At 39.1% G+C, this 20,670-nt stretch overlaps 1 protein-coding gene across 2 annotated transcripts in view; it reads left to right on the forward strand.

Moving 5' to 3' along the window:
- Positions 1-9,539: 9,539 nt before the first annotated feature.
- LSAMP (limbic system associated membrane protein) overlaps positions 9,540-20,670 on the forward strand; it is a 629,633-nt gene continuing 618,502 nt past the window's right edge. For both annotated transcript variants that reach the window (XM_063075134.1, XM_063075142.1), the window contains exon 1: positions 9,540-9,694. In XM_063075134.1, coding sequence (XP_062931204.1) covers positions 9,540-9,694 — 155 coding nt within the window. The remainder of the gene's footprint in view (positions 9,695-20,670) is intronic.

Below are 20,670 nucleotides of genomic sequence, written 5' to 3' on the forward strand. Positions count from 1 at the left end.
TAAGATCTGTATAAAAACTTTTTAATAGTCACAGTATGTTGAGTTGGTGGTCTAAGCTAAGTTCTCTCCTATGTGAGTAGACATTATGACTTAATGTGTTAAAATCATGTAGATTCCTTTTTTTTATTATTTTAATTTTAGATTTTTTTAAAGTACTTTTACAGTTGTTGACCCAAAAGTCTTTATCTCCTGCCAGGAAGAAAGAAGAGTTACTAAAGTGTTCTCTAATTCGAAAATATATTCTCTACATATTTAACCTGTTAGAAATTTACTGAGTTTAGGAAACTGCCCTTGTAAATATTTGTATCTCTTCAGAGGCTGGAATTTATCAGACACTCACACACAAGTATAAATTATTTTAATCATCTTTTATTTCCCTGCCAAGAGAAAATGAGAATATCCATGATGAATGAGGATTACTTTGGAGAGTAGGATTCTGGGTGAATAGCCAAAGACCTGTAGTAGACTGTTTCTGGAGGACACATAGGACCCTGGGAGTGGGGTGATGAGCAATTTCACTCCAGCACTTCTGCAGACAGTCTGTAATAACCTGGCATCCCTGAAAATTACATGAAGCCTTGCCTATGGTTATAAAGCCCAAGGTTGGACAGATCACTAGTCTATTGAAACAAGTGATTGGAGATTGCCTTATTATCTATTTGTCTAATTGATGTATGTTCCTTTTATTTTGTTTTTTTCTTGCTTATGAGTTTAACATAGATGTGAGTTGTTCTGATGCAATGGAGATCTAGCCTCAGAGAAACAGGCATTTCTAATCTACAACCCAGTCTACCTGTATAAATGCTTCAGCTATGCTGTAAAGGATTAACATGCTGACATGATCAGGCAGGTGCATGGTACTCTAGAAAGAGCACTGTTTTGAGAGTTATGATCTCTGAATACTAATGTTAGTGTTCCTAAATAACTGCTTAAACTCTTAAGTTTCCATGACTCGGCTGTAAAATGGAGGGATTGAGAAAGAAGATTTTCTGGGCCTTTTCTGTCTTTAACATTATACAGTTCTTTTAATTACATATATTTCCTGATTTTCCTCTAATTTCATATGAGAGCTTGCTTCTTGGAGTCTCAAAGTAATATTCTGACAAGTGGGGTGATAACACTTTCACTGTTTATCTCACAGAGTTGCAATGAAGATATATGAAATTATGCATGTCACTATGCATTGTGAACTGCAAAGCCCCATACGTGTACAAACCAAATTATTATTGGATACTTCTACTTCAACTATTACTATGGTTAAAAAACACCAGTGATACCTCAATGTGCAACCAGCAGAGGGAGACAAGTTCAGATTATATTTCTTCTTGAAACAGACTCAATTAATTGCTTTGTGGACATATGTTTTTAAAAATCAAAATGAGGTTCATTATTGGCAAATAGGTCACTTGGTCACATGCTATATATATGTACTAAAGTTGCAAAAATACATGAGAGAAAGAAAAAGAAAAAACACAAGGAAAAATTGAGAGAAAAGAATCTGAACTTCTGGGCTTAGTTTATTTAATTTACAGAACTCAAAGACAGCCCTTCTGTGAAGAATGTCATATTCCTTTGACAACTTCCTGAGCATGTCCATCTGGAAGTACAGGCTATTTGAGTACCAACTTAGGAACTAATCCAGGATTCTAAAAGTAGATTTTCCAAATTCTTGCTGAAACACTTTTTTTTTTAAACTCTACTTTCCCATTTTAGCAGCCTAGACTTTAAGCAAAAAAAAAAAAAAAAAAAATAGATGACTCCTTTGCCCTCCTATTTTCTCAACTTCTATATTCAATTAATTGAGACGTCCCATCAGTCTTCTTGTGAAATTCCTCTAAAAGTTTTTCTCTTCACATTGTCATTGCCCTGCAGTCTGCTTTTATCATCTCTTGCTTGTTATTTTAAAAACTTTATAACTGGTCTTCTCTGACTTTGACTTGCCCCAATCTGTCTTCCACTCCATTGCCAGTTAGTGATCCTCTTAAAACATAGGTCTGATTATGTCACTTTCTAGTTCCAAGCTTTTAATGGCTTTCTATTGCATACGAAATAAAGGCCAAAGTCATGAACTTGACTGTCAAGCCCCAGTGAACCCAACTTACAAAAATAGAGTCATCTTTCATTTTAACTTTTCCCCATCTCTATGCCCACACCATTCCCTATAACTTGACTTCCCCACTTATGGAAAATCTCTGAGGAAAGGGCTTCGTTCCTCATCTTTATTAGGAAGCAACAGTGTGTATAATCCATAAGGTTTGTCTTTCAACATTTTATCAACTTTATTAGTCTTCTAAGTTGTTTCTGTACTTCATCTTCATTCTACTTCCTAATTTCCCATTGCAAAAATAATCTCCCTAAGATGTCAGTATTTCCTCTCTTGTAAAATCTAAAGTAGCTTCTAACTATGAAATGAAGTGTGACTCTTCATTCAGGCATTCAGGATCCTTCATTAGGCAGCTTCTCCATCCTGCCTTCTCTCTCTCCTCCCTCTCTGCTAGTTAGGTAAATTTTCCTGTAGTTCATTCTTTCTTTTAGGCTTGTTCTTATGGTGATCCTTTGTATAAGATCTTACCTTCTTCCATTCTCCTCTTACACATCTACCAAGGATCACCTAAAATACTATTTTCTCCACAAAGCCTCTTCTGGATTACCTTTTCTGAACTCCCATTGCATTCTGATTGTGCTCCCTGACAATTAAGTCCTAGATTACTAGCTGGTCCATTTTATTCTCTGCTTCATGTGTGTTCACCTTACTGTTTCATCTTGGTTTGAATTCCTGGGTTCTGGAGGATAAGGACACTGAATTTCATTATTTTGCACTACTGATCAGCACTAAAGCAAAGATTGGGCATATGTGTTGATTAATTGTGGTCCTGCTCTATACTGAAGAGCATGCTTGAAAGACCTGCCTTAGAATTGTACAAAGATGGTATTCAGTCCCTCTCTAAGAGGGGCTTTTAATGCCATTCCTTCATTAGACTTGCACAAGGGCAGGGTGTCATTTTTGTACATCATTGTTTCCTCAGAGCTTAACACAGTGCCTGTTATATGGTACGTCTCAAAAAATATTGATTATTTTAATATATTTTCTCATACACGGCAACACATATGATTGATGAGGCAGGTCTGAATCCTTTTCTTCTGAAGTAGGCAATGCGCCTACATTAGTTACTAAAAGCAGAGAAGGCTGAGAATGTGAATTACAGGCCAGATAAGAAAGGAAGATACTTTTAAGTAGGCAAACTCCTGGGACTCTTTGAATAATATAATGGCCTAACACTAGACTTGCCCTGCAGCTCAATATTGTCAGTGAACTCTGGAGATGACTTATTAGTGTTATTTACGTGACTTGTAGCCTCAAGATATTTAACTAGGCATTCCATTTAGATTTAGCAGGATAGCTTTTCCTGGTAAATATATAGAGATATGTAAAAAAATATTTTTGCAAAGTTTAATGATTAAATAGCATCTGCTCATCTTGTTGTGCCCTTTTTGATTTCTAACAAAATATTTTCTTGTTATACTAATATTTAATTAACATATAATAACCATATTAAGGGTAAGCAAAGTTTATACTTGAAGAAAGCAGCAACTAGAACCCATCTTTTTTTTCTGACTAGCTGGTATTAATGACAATCTTCTTGGCATTCTGTCTATTCTTATTTGATGAGTGGTGGTTTCCTACAAGGGTTTACCAGAATTGAACTAGTACAGTGAGGATGAATGCTGGCATATGGAAAATATCAATCACTTGTGATAGAACACAGTCTACTGGGGAGGGTCTTCCCATCATGAGCAAGTCTAGTCAAGCCAATCTCCTATTTGTCTCTTTGCTTCCACAATTGTCCTTCTACAATCTCATCGCCATATGTAATTCAGAGCAATATTTCTAAAATTTAAATTAGATCATATCAACCCCTTGTTTAAAACATTGTACAGAACATTCAATAAGCTCAAATAAAAACTAAATTTCTTACCTTGGAATCTCTTCACTATGACCTCTCCTCAACTTCCGATTTTATCTGCTTTGTCCAATTACCCTGTACAACATACACACAAACTACATTCTGGATTTATTGTTCTTGTTTTAGTTCCTGGTGTATGACATACCCATTTCTACCTCACTACCATTGCATATGCCATTTCTTTTACCTGGAAAGGTATTCGTGCTAATATTTGCATGACTGCCTCCTTAGATTTTAGGATTTAGTTTAAATGTTACCTTTTCAAAGAGGTTTTGCTTGATCATTTTTCTTTATGTTCCAATTACCATACCTCCAGGCCATTTACTCTTTATCACACATATTTTTTTCTCCGTAGCATTTATTTTGTGAAATAATCTCAATACATATTTACTTGTTTAGTGTCTATTTCTGTATCTAGGATATAAGTTCTATGAGAGCTGAGTCTTGGTCTGTCTTGATTCACTACCCTATCAATAAGAGTACATTCAGCAAATGAATGAATCATAAACCTACTAGGCATGTTAGAGTATAGAATTGCACACCTGCCTCCACTCTTCCTCATTTTTAGGAATCCAAGTCACTATGACAACCACAAATAGAGGGTAGAATTGCCTGTAACATCTTGCTATGGTGAAGATGCTGCTACTGCCATATTTCTGGATGTTGCAATGCTGTTTTAGATCAAAAAGAGCAGAAGCAATGCAGATGCAGCATTACTTGGCCATTGCCACCTCCTTGTACATGGTGGCAGAGTGGACAACCTAGGAAAGAGGAGGGTCAAAGGACTAGTGAGTACAATTCTGAAATAATAAGGCATATGAGTGTAAGTCTGTCATGTGCATATGTAACAATAAATGCACATACATGTATGTTTATGGGTAATCAGGAGATGATGCAAAGAGTGAGGACACGAGTAGTAGCTCAAGAATTTAAAAGACCTCATGAAAACTGGGACAGATCCAAGCATTGATGCCAACCAAAATAGAATGAGTGAGCAAAGGACACTTAGTTAGAAACTGAAGACCAATATAATAACAATGCACCACAAAGGCATGCACTAAAAGCAAACCAAAGAGTAGAGTAATTTTGGTATGGATTGAGTCTTTTACATCACTGGGGAGTCTATAGTAAGGATTTGGACAATATTTAACTGTCTTGATGCCGACTGATTTTGTTAGGCAATGAGATGTGAAAATGAAGTTACTGTATTCAGAGGAGAGTGCCATGCTATGAACATAAACTGGGATACTTGAATATGGCTAAATTATGATGAAATCATTGAAAATGTCATACCAGGGATCCTAAAAAGAAGTATTAACAATTGCGCATTTCTAGTTCATATGGAAATGCTAATTCCACTTATGAAAGTAAAGTACAGGCATGCCGTTATGATGATTAAGACCTTACGACTGCAGAAATGTAGAGTGGTATATTAATAATATTATAGACATGTTTAGCATAAAATGCAAGCAACGTAGCTAAATTAGTTGTACATTACAGCCTGCATCTGAATTTCATGTGAGCCTATTACCTTACAAAGCTAAACAGAAGAATAAACCTTTCATGCTTCTTAGGGTACTCAGACGTTAGCCAGTTTTTGTTTTTCCTGCAGCATTTGTCCCTGGAGAGTGCCAGAATCTTCTAAAGCCTCTTTTAGAAAGGCACTATGTTATTTTAAAGTAGTAGTTAAGATCATTTTACTTGGGTGATGATGGCTGTTTCACATGGCTAACAGCCATACTTGCCTCACAAATAACCCAAAAGTATGTTCATTTTTGCCAGCTCTGTTGGAAGAATGTATATAGTGGTTAACAGAAAAATAGCTTGTGTAAAATTCAGAAACTCGTCTATTTCTTTTCTTCTCTACATTTCTTAGGAAAGCAAGCAGAGAAGGTAATATTGAGGTAGATTTTAGGGTGTGAGATACCCTATCTGATATGTATTATTTATATGTATCTGATATGTATTGACTATTGGATTTATAGGAAAGCGAAAGATCGTAAGGAAAGAAAATGCAAAGGACTTCATGAGGCAGTGAAAAGAAGGACTCTGAGGGAGCATAACATTGAAACAGAAGTGGGTGGTGCACCCACAAATAGGTTCATTATTTTGTAAATGGTGAGGTGAGCCATGTGAGCAGGTTTGGCCATTTAATCATTCCTCCATTCTTACATTCATCAATTATAGATTACTCCCTCTGGGCCAAGGATTAAGTTAGAGAGTTGTACTTGAAGTGCTACCTGGATATAAATAATAAATATTAAATAATTAACCTATATAATAAACTTTGTGACTTTGAAATTGTTCAGAAATCCAGTCTAATTGAATTAGACAGAATTACTAAACAGTCTAGAGAATTTTTTAACGTCGTCTCTTTTAAAAAAAATTGTGTTTTACTTTCAGTGCCCATATTAAGTCAATTCAGTTTATTTAATACAAGTTGCCAAGAAATGGACTTAATTTAATGAATATATTTTAAAAATCCTTTTACTGCATTATATGATTTTTTTCTTATAATATATAAACTTATGATTTTATCTTGTTAGGTAGGTTAGGCATGTCTATTATAATTCTGATTAGAATTCTGATTAACCTAATATATCCTTTTCTTAGAGTGATTGTAGAGACAAACTACAAATCCAATTGATTTACTACAACTTCCACATTCCTATTACTTTGCTGTGAATTATTTTGTACCTCAGTGTATTAAAATGTTATATTTCCTCCTAGCACCACCAGACAAGTTCTACCAGTAGCTTGTGGTTACTGGTATAGGTATAACCATGTATAAGCATCTTCTGCAAATAATATGCTACTCCCTGCCCCGCCCCATACTTTCTCTTTGTCCTAGAAAAACCTCTTTTTTTCTTCACACAAAATTTAGTCCACGAACACAAAAGGATACCTAAACTCCTATTATGTCTAATTCTTCCCCTCAGAGTATCTAGGATCCTAGAGGGGTCATGTTGTCCATCTCGCCCCATGCATGGAAATAGATGATTCTAGTAGCTCCCAGTTCTTTGTATCTTTCTTTCCTTCCTCCTGACGTTGGAGAAATACCACCCAACCAAAGATGATATGCGATGTCTAGGCTAACCTTTTATCCCTAAGAATTTAGAGGAGACTGACAGGGATGCTCAAGTCTATTGACGGTGTAGGGGTAGGGGGGATGTTGTTTTCCCTGAAATCCTGGCAGAGTTATGTAATCTTTGCATCTCCTTTTGGAATTTGAAGTTCATTTTCTCATTGATACTGGAAATCACAGGATTATGGGTTTTGTAGTTCAAGTGAGCACTTGATCTAACTATTTTTTTCTGTGGCAAAATAGGCCCCAAAGTTTTGAACAGCTGAATTACAACTTAGTATTGGAACCTCGCTGGCTTATAAACTGGGGACTGCTTATGAGCCCTGACATAGGACACCTTGATTTACATGAAATGAATGCACACTACAAACAAAATTAATTGAATTTCATCATTCTTGAATTTGTGACAGTTCAGATTCCAATCCCTCAAAGTCTTTCTTTAAAAACAAAAGGTCTTCTTTCCTTTCCTCACATAATCTTTAAGAGTTCATCTACATTTTCAAATGATAAAGTGCAACATAGAAATCCTTTGAATATTCTGGGAGCAAGGCAGATGTTAGCACAGTAAGTAGTATTTCCTTAGGGCTTGTGCTCTGGTGGGGTTTGATAAGAATTCCTAAACATATTCCTTCTTTTTTTTTTTTTTTGCAAATATCCTTTGCTAAACATTTGTTTAAATGAGAGGGTGAGTATAATATCTTTGTGTTGTGCGTGTATTTACTTGTATATGTATGGAATATTTACAGAAAGATGTATAAGAAACTGGAAATCTTTGTATCCTCCTGACAGAAGAAATAGGTACCTAAAGTCAGGAATAGGAAGTTAACTACAATTATACTGTATAGCATTTTGTACCATTTGTGTTTCGCACCATGTGAATCTTATAGCCATTCAAACAAAATTTAGAAAGAGGAAAAGAAGTCCTTGGCTGGTCCAAGCCCATCTTTCATCCTCAGCATCAGTACTGAGGGAGATGTCTAACTTTGGGGCTCTCTCTTGTTTGGTTCATGGAGCAGGAGTGACAAATGATGGTAACCAGTCCGCCATTTGCTGGTGTGCTGTATGCAGCCTTAGTGTCTCCCTGTAAATGACAAGCTTTCTGATGCACAAATCTCCTTCCTTGCATATGAACGCTTTGAGAGGCGAATGACAGTAGCAACAGCGATGTTGTTTAATGGTCATTAAATAAAGCCCATTTCTTTACAATTATCCTTAATGCTGTTACTCATGTGTGGGACTGAGTGAGGGTTCCCTGGAGAGTGAGGTTGATTTAGGGATCAGAGATCAGCTGCTGAGTCTGGCACTTGGAAAAGACAAGCCAAGCATTCACACCCCAGACCACTCAATACCAGCATTGTCTCCAATCCATCCTTCAGAAGGGGGTTCCAAGAGGGGGAGGGAGTGAAGGAAGGAGAGAAAATAAACCTTGTTAATCCTGAAAGTGCTAGAGAGAGGAAAGAATGGACAAGATGTGAGTATGTAAAGCCAGTTGCCAGGAATGTTTACTTTGGCTTTTATTCTTAGACTCCATGGTCAAGTTTATTCTCTGTGTTACATTCTTTATCCCATCTTTCAGGACTCTCTCCCCCCGCCCCCTCCCCCATGCTTTTCTATCCCTTCTGCGTTTCCCTCCCTCCATTTGTGAAGATTTGCATCTCTTCTTCCCATCTCCTATTCCTTCTTTCCTCACCCGTTCCCTGTCCTTTCCTGGACTCTTTCTCCTGTTCTTTTATAGCTCAAGTCCCTCTCCTTCCCTCCCTTGAACAGTACCCCAAAGCTCCATTCCCTCTTCTTAAGGAAATCAGGCAGGCCTCAGATGGAGCTGTTGTCCTGACAACCTAAAGGCGCATCAGGCTTTCATTGAGGCTGGCTGCTGCTGAAGGGGGCAGTTGTGCAGAGCGAGGGGCCACGCCGAGGGGAGGGAGGAAGATGACGCGGAGGGGCTGTTGAAAACCAGCAGGGTGGGGGAGGGAGCTGAGCCGGGAGCGCGAGGGACTGGAGGGAGGAACAGGAAAGGGAGGGGGGAGAGAGGAGGCTCCGGGTGCCGCCGCCGCCGCCGCTGCTGCGGGTGGTTGTTTCTTTACACTCGCGGCAGGCTCGGTGCCGGCTCCCTCGCCCGCCCGCCCGCCCGGGAAAGTGGGTTAGAGAGTGAAGGAAGTGCGCTCGCACCCTGGCGGAGGAGCAGCCAGCCGCACAGAGACCGCAGAAGCAGCCCTTCCTTCGGCAGCCGTCTCTTCCTCTTTTCTGGAGGGTTTTATATATCTGTCCTCTCTTTTGAAATTGTGTTCCTTTGACTTTCCCCCACTCGGCTTGGGTTTTATGAGGGCTTTGTGAAGTCTTAGAGGGAAAAGAGGCTGAGCGAGGGCGAGAGCCAGGCAGAGTGGCCAGGACCGCGACCTGGAAGAGCCGGAGCCGCGCGCGCGGCGCGGGGAAGCCTCGTGCGTGCAGCCCTCCCGGCGGCCCCGCGGACCGCCGCGCCCGTGGCCACCATGGTCGGCAGAGTTCAGCCCGACCGCAAACAGTTGCCGCTGGTCCTACTGAGACTGCTCTGCCTTCTTCCCACAGGACTGCCCGTTCGCAGCGTGGATTTTAACCGAGGCACGGACAACATCACCGTGAGGCAGGGGGACACGGCCATCCTCAGGTAGGGCTTTCGGGCAACTTTTCTGCTGCGCGCGTCGGGGTGTGTGTCTGTGTGTGTGTGTGTGTATGTTTGTACTTGATCTTGAACTCCAGCTTCCGATGCTGCAGGCGTGTGTGTCCCTTTTACTGACTGGCGGACGTAGCTGCCAGCAACATTCAAGGGAATTCTGGTCCCTGTCAAGGACCAGCGGCTGCTGAAATGTCTGGTTCTTAGGACCTTGTTTCTCTTATCAAGGAAGCCTAACTTCACCTATGGCGTTAGTGACATTTGGGCAGCGGTCTTGCTATTGTAATTACTGATGCTTTGCACTTCTGAGTTTTGTGGGATTTCTTCATTCGGAAAGAAGGGTTGTTGATTTATGGTTCTGAGAGAGTGGTACATACACAGTGCTGCATTCTCCTTGCTCCGCGTGCGTGTGCATGTGCGTGTGCGTGTGCGTGTGTGTGTGTGTGTGTGTGTGTGTGTGTGTGTCTTCATCAAGATTCTCACTCTCACTCTGCCCTCGCGGTGGTACTGATGGGAGACTTTCTGTAAGGATCTTTTAATTGACATCTAGGGTGATAAATCAATCTTAGAACTTTGGTTGGTTACTGAGCCTTTTCTGGAACGTGGACAGAAATCAACACAAGAATGAAGAGAAGGAAAACAATAAAAAAGGAACTTGCCAAATTGCTGGTATTTAAGAACAGGAGTGTGAAGCACAGAGGTTGGGAAAGAATTAACCTGGTGTAAAATGGATATGTCAAATTGATTATTGACTTAAAAGTCTTATCTTTCTGCATTTCTGCCAAACTCTAAAATAAAATTTGGGATTAAAATTTGGAAAGGAAGAGTCCCAAGTCCTTGGGAGTTTGACCCCTGTAAGGGACAGTGAGCTAGAGAGACTCGAGTGGCACCTAGCCATAATTCTATTTCTGAAAGCTCCAAGCATCTTTTCCTGTATTTCTTTTCTCTTTTCTCCCTTTCCTCCCACTGTACATACCCCCTTGTCCTTTTTTCTACCTTTCCTTGAATTTCTGGCAGATATTAAAAAAAAAAAAAAGAAAAAAAGAAGGAGAAAAAGAAAAAAAGAAAGGAAGAAAATGCTCTCCTTGGAGATCTTTTAAAATCTCATTTCTTCCAAATAAAGTGGCCCAGTGTCGCTCTGTCTATCTAGCTAATATTATTTGTTGTGGCAATAAAAAAGAAGCAAACAAAAAAACCCCCCAGTATACTATAGAAAATAAACCTCTAATCTGTGTGCAAGGAGCTGATAGTGCACAAACCCTAGGGCATCAGGGAGCAGTTCTGTAGCAGAGCTGCCTACAGCAGCAAAGTTTTCTTTCCTTTTCTCAGAAATAAATTTGGTTGGCTGTCAGAGAGTGGTCTGCTTTGGGATCTCCAGCCTTGTTAGAGAGAAAGTGTGTGTGTGTGTTGTGTGTTGTGTATGTTTTCTGTGTGTTTGCATATGTTGCTTAGGATTTTAAAACGTATGAAAATGCTAATGTGTAAGTACTTGTTTCTTCATTTCCTGAGCACTGGGTGATTATGAATCCCAAAGATCCTACTATCCAAAGCAGATTTTCCTTACTAGTTCTCCAGCCTCGTAAACCTGCATGTGTGATTTATCCACATGGAGTAATAAGATTTATAGAGTAATTTATCTGTTTGCAAAGGGATTTGGACATGATGCAGAAAACGTTTTTTGCAAACACATGAGCATGCCATCTCAACTACAAACATTCACACTCCTGATATCATTAACCCTTTACTAATGAAGCACTCTATATAAATGTATGCTATCCCTACAAATATTCATTTCACTGATTACAATATTGAAAATGAGAAAATTGAATACACTGGTTATATGTTTTTAATTTAAATATCTGTGAACTTTGTAAGGTCTTTCTAAATCAGCATCACATGTATCTTAATCTACAGTTATCGAAGAGTTAGATATGCATGTAGATGTTAATTCAAAAGAATAAAGGTACTCTTATAGTTTCATATACAGTATGCATAGAGGTCTATGTCTTTGAGAGGTGGTCTCATTGCATAAATATCTACATATGATATATATGTGCTTCTGTATGTCTATAACTCAAAAGAAATGGAGTTTTTAAAGCATTGTACTTCAGTTGACATTACAAGGTGGAACTAGACGTAGTGAGAAAAGAGAATAAATATAGAACCAGTCATAACGCAGGAAAGAGAAAATACACAGAGCATGTAAATAAATCACCTATGAGAGTCCATTGCTTCCCTGGACCTCACCTAACATGCCCTCTCTTTTATTTCCTTTCTTTTGGATGAGGCTTTATTTTGGGGTTGGTGGAGCTCTATCAGAATTAACTGTGGAGAGAGTTCCCATTGTTTTCTTAGGTGACCTTCTTCTCAGTCTCTTTAACTGAATCCAGTAAGCTTTGTGGGTCAGTTTCCTGGTGAAGAATGGTGCTCTTGCTTTCTGTTTACAAGTCCAGCCTGGGAAAGTCGTGCTTCCACTTTATTTGTGACATTTTACTGGGAGCATGAGCTTCCAGGGGAGGAGAGGAAGGAGAACTTGATTCATTGGAAGCCACAGTTAGATGTTTGGCCCTGAGAAAGTGAAATGGCAGGGAGAGAAAAAAATCCTTTCTCAGTGAGTCTGTGGCCCCAAATAATCAGAAATGGAAACAGGAGACAAGGGAGGTTTGTAATTCTGGTGGTCGAGTGACAGGATTTTGGCTGTCTTTCCCCAAAACACTTACCTTCGCTGTCTTACTTCCATAAAACAAGTGTTTCTTTTGGGAAAAAATGCTCAGTTTTGTATAATTGTGCATCATGATAGGAGAGTGTACATTAGTCTTGGGGTCTTGCTCTGTAATTTCTACTTTTTTGGGGGAAAAAAGCCTATAGAATTATGGTGATAAAACTAGAGGGAAAGAGAGTTAGCCTCATGTATTTAAATTTTAACTGGTTGTTTCCCAGAGGAAATTCCAGATCTCTATGAGGACTTGTAGAAAGAGCTAAAGAAAACCACAACAGCAACTTCCATCCCAAGGACAAAGAATCAAAGTGTGATCCACTGACCTATGATGGTAGCAGTAGCACCAAGGGCTCCTGCCTAGATTGAATGAACTAGAATCTGCATTTTTGTTGGTATGCACAGGAAAGTATGAGACACATTTATCCACAGGACTTTACTCATGATGCAGGCTCAGGTGTTTCTCTAAACAGAGCCCACCTGCCTCACTACCACCCTCCACAAGTGTAGGAGTTCATCAATTACTGGATGAGTTTCTAGCCCTGGTTCTTCCAATCCCCTACCCTTGCAAACAGGTACCCATAGAGATTTGCCTCCTGCTTACTCTTGGCAGATTGAGACTATGTAGCTCTCTTGATAAGTCAAAGGAAAGTGAATATAGGTAGTGTTCTAAACCAACCTTTAATATTTCATTTTTAATAGTGCCACTGAACATATTTTCAATATCCACAGCATAATTTTGGGAAGATAATTACCAAATAGTTTATCCCAACGAACCATGTTAGTTGCATAATGCATTATATTATCATGTATCTGTTCATAAGGTAATTGTAAAAATTACGTATACATGCATATCGGACATATAGCGTAAATGCACATATAATAAAATGTAGGTGCTTCACACTAGTTTAATTTTAAATACTCTAAATTTGAAGTATTAAAATTTTATTTCATAATTCTGACCCAATTTGATGCTTGCAGAATATTATAATACTTTTTTCATTATATTTTTCGCATTCAAATGTGAAGGTACCTAGTAAGTATTAGGTATTTCCAAGGAAACCTAGTATCTAAATGAAGGATAGTTAATTTTTAGTTTTTTCAAATTCTAGGTCTTTACGTCTCAGTTTGTTTCTACACTAAGGGGAAAAAGAAGAAACAACAGAAAAAAGATGTGATTATTTGACAGTGAAATGTAAAGATTTTATGCAAATTTTAAGGGAAAAAATGGTTTATTTTCTATAAGGCATCAGGAATGTCTATATTGACTAAGAAAGTGTCAACACTCAAACTCTTGACACAATCTATGATTTACTACCACTTACAATTCACTATTTGAAAACAAACTTTGTGGGCATGGGTCCACGGGTGAGTTTGTGACAATTATGAAGTTTTCTTTCTCTGTAGTTAAATCACTGAAATAATCATTTGTTGATACTTTAAAGATCATCCGTTGCCTATAAAATCCTTTATCAAGTATATTTGGTAAACAGTGGATTATAGCATACATAGGTTGCTAGGGATATGGCATATTATATATTATTACATATTATATACATTACTTTATGCACCTGTAAGTTGTATCATTGCTGTTATTTGCGGCCTGAGCAACACAGCAGGCAAATCTCACGAGACAAGTCCATTTGTGTTTCTGCAAGTATGGGACACAGAAGTATTTATACACACACATCCAATTCATAATAAAGGTGATTCTTCTGTTTTATGTAACTTGACTTTGAAAGAATTATCTGTAGAATTGTAGAGAGAAGGAAAGGTGACTGACTCATCCACTAAGTCAGTTGGTGAAGGTTAAACATTTGTGTTTCTCAGAGCTGATTCCACATAATAGCAAACTCAGGCCAAAAAGGATTAGTGCATTTTGCTGTGGTTTCTGAGAGCTCCAAATACACATGTCTGTGACTCACCTGGTAGGAAGTTCCCGGAATGTGCTGGTCCTCCTCCCTGTCATCACCTAAGTCTTGAAGATACCGTTCCTACAGGCTATCCGTTATGGGTTATATAGTCTTTTGTCCCGTTCATCTTTGAATGTCCTGCCTGTTAATTTGTAAGACTCAGAAGGCCTGAGCTTTAAATTTGGATCTATCCTCGCATGCTATGACTTTGAGCAAATCCCTTAAATATTTTAAGTTTCAGTTTCATTTACAAAATGCTGTAGCTATCTATTTCAGTAACTCTACAGGGTTGTTTTAAGAAGCTCACAGAAGTAATGTAGGAAAGTTTGTGGAACTGTAAATTTCTGCGTTAAGCGTAAAGTATCATTCATTTTCCAACCACATGAAGGCAGTTTAGACCTTAGGGAACTTTTTTTTTTTTTTTTTTTTTTTTTTTAACGCCAGTTGTCTTAATCCGTTTTCTGTTGCTATAACAGAATACCTGAGACTGGGTAATTTACAAAGAACAGGGGTTTATTTGGCTTATGATTCTGGGACAGCTGCATCTGGTGCGGGCCTCAGGCTGCTCCTACTCATGGTGGAAAGTGGCAGGCAGCCGGCGGGTACAAGCAGATCACATGGCAAGAGGAAGCAAGAGAGAGAGAGAGGAGGTGCCAGGGTCTTTTAAACCACCAGCTCTTGCAGGAACTAATAGGAACTAATAGAGCAAGATCTCACTCAAGCCCCCACCCCCAGGTAGAGCATTAATCCATTCATGAGGGATCTGCCCCCATGACTCAAACAACTCCCAACACTGCCACACTGGAGATCAGATTTCCACATGAGTTTTGATGGGAACAACACATCCAAACTCTATCACCAGTGTTTCTCAGACTCATGTGTATCTAAATTACTCAGAGGGGTTGTTAAAACAGATTGCTTGGCCTCTGCCTTCAGAGTTTCTGATTCAGAAGATCTCTAGTAGGATCTCAGAATTTGCATTTCTAACAGGTACTCAATGATGCTGCCGGTGTAGGCCACACTTTGAAAAACATTAACTCTTGCTACTACAACTGTGGTTCACAGATGGGCATCTTAAGTATCACACAGTCCCATGTTAAAAACCAATATCGAAGAGCCTATCCCAGATGAACTCAATCAGAATCTCCATTTTAACAAGATCTCCAGGAGATTCGCAAGCACATGCAAGTTGCAGAAGTACTGCTTTAGGCAGTTCACAGCTATGGCTGCACGTTATCATCAACTGGGGGCTTCTAAAAATACTGAAGCCACATATTTCCTACTGTCTGAAATTCTGATTTAATTCGTTTAAATCAGAAGTGGGGCCTGAGCATAGGTTGTTCATTTTTGTTTTATGTTTTAATGATTCTGACACATACACAGAGTTGAGAACCTTTGCCTTAGTAAGCATTCTGTTTTACAAGCCATTTTCCAGGCAGAACTTAATAGATATGCGGTAAAAAATTAATTATGTTGTATGGTTTGAGAAATATGTCAATACCCAAAGATGTACAAATTCATCTGGGAGACAGGAAAGAGATCACCATAGATCCATTTCTTTATCACAAATTACATCACTACAGTATCATAGAAAATGGGATGACTTTATTTTAATATGGATCCAGTTTATGTAATATCTATTGAAATAGCATTAAGGTTTGATTTTTTAAAAGCTTTTTGTCCCATGTTCCTTCTCTAACTTAGATTAGGCAAGACAAAAATACTTCTAGAGTTTTAAAAAAATTTTTAAATGCTATCTCTAAGAGAGAAAGAATATTTAAACAAGGAAAATGTCTTCAGTGTTAACTTATTCAAAGAAGCTTAATTCTGTGCATTTATTTGCCATATATGTAGATACACAATTTGCAAAATAATGGTGTTTGTACAATTCACCTCTACTTTACATAGTGATAAGTCTTTAGTTGAAACTTACAAACAAGTCTTTGCATCATGTAAGTTCAGAATACTCAACAAGTAGTCAGAAGACCAAGATCTAAATAGTATGAAATATTCTAATGTATTAAATGAGGATAACTGACAGTTACTTGGCCTACTACACAAGCTATTTTTATAATCAAATAAGATAATACATATCAAAGTGTTTTGTAAACTATAAAATAGTGTAAACTGTAATCTCTTGAAAAGAATATTGTCATATTTACAGCAGGAACTAACTTTTAGAAAATTTGTAAAATGAGCCTCTTATTTTTATAGTCATGCTGGTCATTTGCTGTAAGGTTTTTTACTTATTTCTTTGTTGGCTAACTGGTACAGGGATTCGAACCATGACCTTTATGTTACAAGGCTCTGCTCTAACCAACTAAACTAACTGGCCAGCCTTCTAAGATGTTTTCATTACTTCATTTCAATTCCTTTATAGTCACAAGTATCTTAGAATATAGTTGAGCTTTTTTTTGGTGGTGGTGATTTTTTTTTTTTAATCAGGAGTGCAGGCAATTGAACATGTCTTTGTAGTCACTTATAATCAAAACTTAATCTCAAATTAATGTGTGATTAACCTTCACAAAATAAAACACTTTGCTTCAGATTTTGCTCATTATCGTAGGATAAACTCATAGAAATTTAGTGTAGGAAAGGCCTTGGAGATAAGGCAGTCCCCCTTCTCATTTTAAAGTGATATCAAAGACAAAACATAAATTTGGTTGGTTGTCCAAAGACCTGAGTTACCAGTTGAGAACTAGAACTCATGTCTCTTGATTCCAGAGTACCACTGAGATTATCTTCTTAGTTATTTTATCATATGCTAGTTTTTATTATGCTCCATTATGATAAAAATATCTCTCCCTCTCTCTCTTTTCCTTCTCTCCTCTCTCCTTCCTCTCTTTTCTCTCTCATTCCTGAAAATCAAATCTGCATTTACCTTTTTAGAAAGATCATCTGTCTAGGGCTGGTCAAGGAGGACTTTTTTAGAAAATACCCCATACTTCACATACCCACTATCTGTTTAAACCAAATATGTTTTCTTTCCCTTGCTTGCAACCTCCAGTTTATCATATTCCCAAAGCCATGCCTGTGTTTGGCAGGTCCTGTGCATGGATCCCCTGTCCTCGGTGGCCCCCTCCCTTTCTTTAAAATTCCTTTCCTTCTTGCTTCTGGTACCTCTTCCTGTTACTCACACTTATCTGAATTCAAGCCCTTTCCCTCAGTTACTTCAGTTGTGTTCCTAACCCTACTATCTTCTTATTGTTAATATGACCCTCTGCCTGGTTAAGTTTCCTACTACATGACCCTCTTAGAGGGACCCTGTTTAGGATAACTGCAGTGAGACTGTGTTCCAAGTCTCTGCTTTCAGTTGGTAGGCTATCCTGTGAACAGCCTTGGGGATGGGGAGGGGAAGAGTGCTCTATACATTATAGTCATTGTAGATTTGTTACTTAAAATCTAGATTTTTTTTTTCTAATTTATATGAAATTACTTTGGGCTAACAGTGGGGCCAATGGTGGTAAACTGGGAAGAACTATACATAGATCTAGACCTGACTCCTGGATGGTGGAGATGGAGTGTGATAAGCCCTACTGCAGGTGCCAGGGTTGGGGGGATGGAGGGGTGGTTCTGGTGTGGCATGCAGAATGAGGTCTTGTGCAACTTTTTTAGCAGATGAGAGATTGTATTAGTCTGTTTCTGTTGCTTATAACAAAATACCTAAAGCTGGGTGATTTATAAAGAAAAACAAAATGTATTGCTTATGGTTTCTGAGGGTGGGAAGTACAAAGTCCATCTGGTGATGGCGACAGTGACCCAGGGGTCTCACATTGCAAGACGGTGGAAGCAGAGAGAGCAGAGAGAGACTAACCTCCTCATTCACTCTTTTGTTTTAAGGCCCTCAGAACCACGCCCCTGACCACCATTTTTAATCCCTTTACTACCTACAGCATGGTCCTACAATCCAATCACCTCTCAAGACTCCACCTTTCAATTACCATAGTAATATTCCCCACCCTCTTTACAGTCACAGTGGGAGGAACCAAATTTCTAATACATAAAACTTGGGGAACATGATTCAAGTTCCAGTGAGTTTTGAGGGGACATAATTCAATCCACTATAGAGGTGGAGCCAGGAGGACCAATAGGGTTTACCAAGATAAGGGCAAAGCACAGTTAAGGGGAAAATAACAAGTCAGCAACCTCTAGTGAGCCTCACAGGGAGGCAGGCTGGGGTCACAGGGAGGTCTGTCAGCTGATAGTGAAGACTCAGTCACTCAGAAAAGGAACAGAGTCCTTGGGACAAGGGCTGACTTGGACAGGTAGAGGCCACAGAAATGAAGGACTTAGACCCCAGGCATGTTAGCAAGTCAGGTATCTTGGTTAAGGAGGAAAAAAGGGGGATCTGGTCCCTAGAACTGAAGCTCTGTATCATAGCTGTGGTAACCCAGTGGTGACTTGAAGGTGAATCTCAGATCACTGAGCTCCACCTTTTTAAACTCTTACTGTCTAAGTTCAGGATCATAAAACCTGGTTCAGCTCTGTGGGGAAAGGTGGAGACAAGGTCTGAAATGAACTAAGAACCGATTCTACTTGCTTCTTCCTGTCTTAGGTAAGTTTCCAAGTTTATATCTTCAGTCCACTTAGAACTTCCATACTCCACATGGTTGGCAGGATCATGGCCCTGAGCTCATGTGACTATCCTAGGCCTGCTGTTTTCCAGTATCAGTTTAAAAATGTCACTGAATCCTTCAGAGGCTCCTCATCGTCTATAGCTCCTTAGTTTGAATAACTCTCTGTGACCTGCTACCTCACTGCCATCACCAATGCAGAGCCACTTACAGTCTCTGCTCATGAGCATGAGAGTGTGTGTCTACCCACTGTGCTGATTCTTACCTTTGTTCAGGATGTGCTCCCTCCTCCCCATTTGTGATGATTAATTTTAGGTATCAACTTGACTCTATTAAGGAGTACATAGAAATCTGGTAAAGCATTATTTTTAAATAGCATGTGAGACTGAGTGGACTGTGTAGTAAAGACCCACCCTCAAGGTGGGCAGGCACCATCAAATCCACTGGAGTTCCCAAGAGAACAAAAATGGAGGAAAAGGTGAATCTTGCACTCTATTTCCCCAGGGGCTAGGATACACTCTTCTCCCCTGTCTGTGAGTATCTGAACTCACATTTTGGTTCTGGGACTTGTATCAGCAGCACCCCACTCCTGGTACCAAAATCTGTATTAGTCAGGGATTTTCAGAGAAACAGAACTGATAGGATATGTATATAAATATACAGAGTATTTATTAGGGCAGTTGGCTCACACAATTGTGAAGGCTCAGGAGGCCCACCAGGAGTAATTTGCTTTCAGCTGGCAAGACTACCAGTACCCTTCACTGTCCTACCTCAGGAGCATATCAGTTCTCCAGCCCTTTTACAATTTAGTTCCCATGGATCTTGATCCCCTTTCCCTTCCACAACACCTTATACTGCTCCATTACATTGATGACATTATGCTGATGGGATCTAGTAAGCATGAAGTAGCAACTATTCTGGATGTATTGGTAAGATATTTGCATGTTGGAGGATCAGAGATAAATATAATGAAAATTCAGGGGCCTTCTACCTCAGTTAAATTTCTCGGGGTGAGGCTGCCTGAGGACTTCAGGGCCCAACTCCTGCACCAGTGTGCAGAGGATGTAGAACATAGAGTCAAGAAAGATTATTCTCTAGCTTTAAGGTTTAATACCTGCCTTGCTGGTTTTCAGACATGCATAGGACCTGTTACCTCATTTTTAGGCCTATTTCTCCCATCTTGAATGGGAATATGTGCCCTATGCTTGTCCCACCATTGTGTTTTGGAAGTAGATAACTTGTTTGATTTCACACATGAGACTTTGTACCTTTGAGCGAAACAAGTTAAGACTTTGGGGATGGAAAGAATGTATTTACATGTGAGAAGGACATGAACTTTGGGGGTCAGGGACAGAATGCTATGGGTCAAATGTGTTCTCCAAAAGTTTGTGTATTGGAAATTCATCTCTATTGTAACAGTGTGAACAGGATGGGAAATTTGATTATAGTATTTGAAAGATGGGGCTTTTGAGAGGTTATTAGATTGTGAGGATTATGCTCTCATGAATGGATTCATCAGTTCATGAACTAATGAGTTATCCTGGGCGTGGTTCTGATGGCTTCACAAATAGAGCAAGTGAGAGGTTTAGCTCTCTTGCTCACCCAATTTCTCTTGTGACAACCTATGTTGCTGTGGATAGTCACCACCAAGAAGAAAGTCCTCACCAGATGCATCCCCTGGACAGTGGACTTCCCAGCCTACACCCTGTAAGAAATAAATTTTGTTTTTTATATATTACCCAGTTTCAGGTATTTTGTTAAAAGCAA

The sequence above is a fragment of the Cynocephalus volans genome, chromosome 1, assembly GCF_027409185.1.
Source record: "Cynocephalus volans isolate mCynVol1 chromosome 1, mCynVol1.pri, whole genome shotgun sequence".
Classification (NCBI taxonomy): Eukaryota; Metazoa; Chordata; class Mammalia; order Dermoptera; family Cynocephalidae; genus Cynocephalus; species Cynocephalus volans.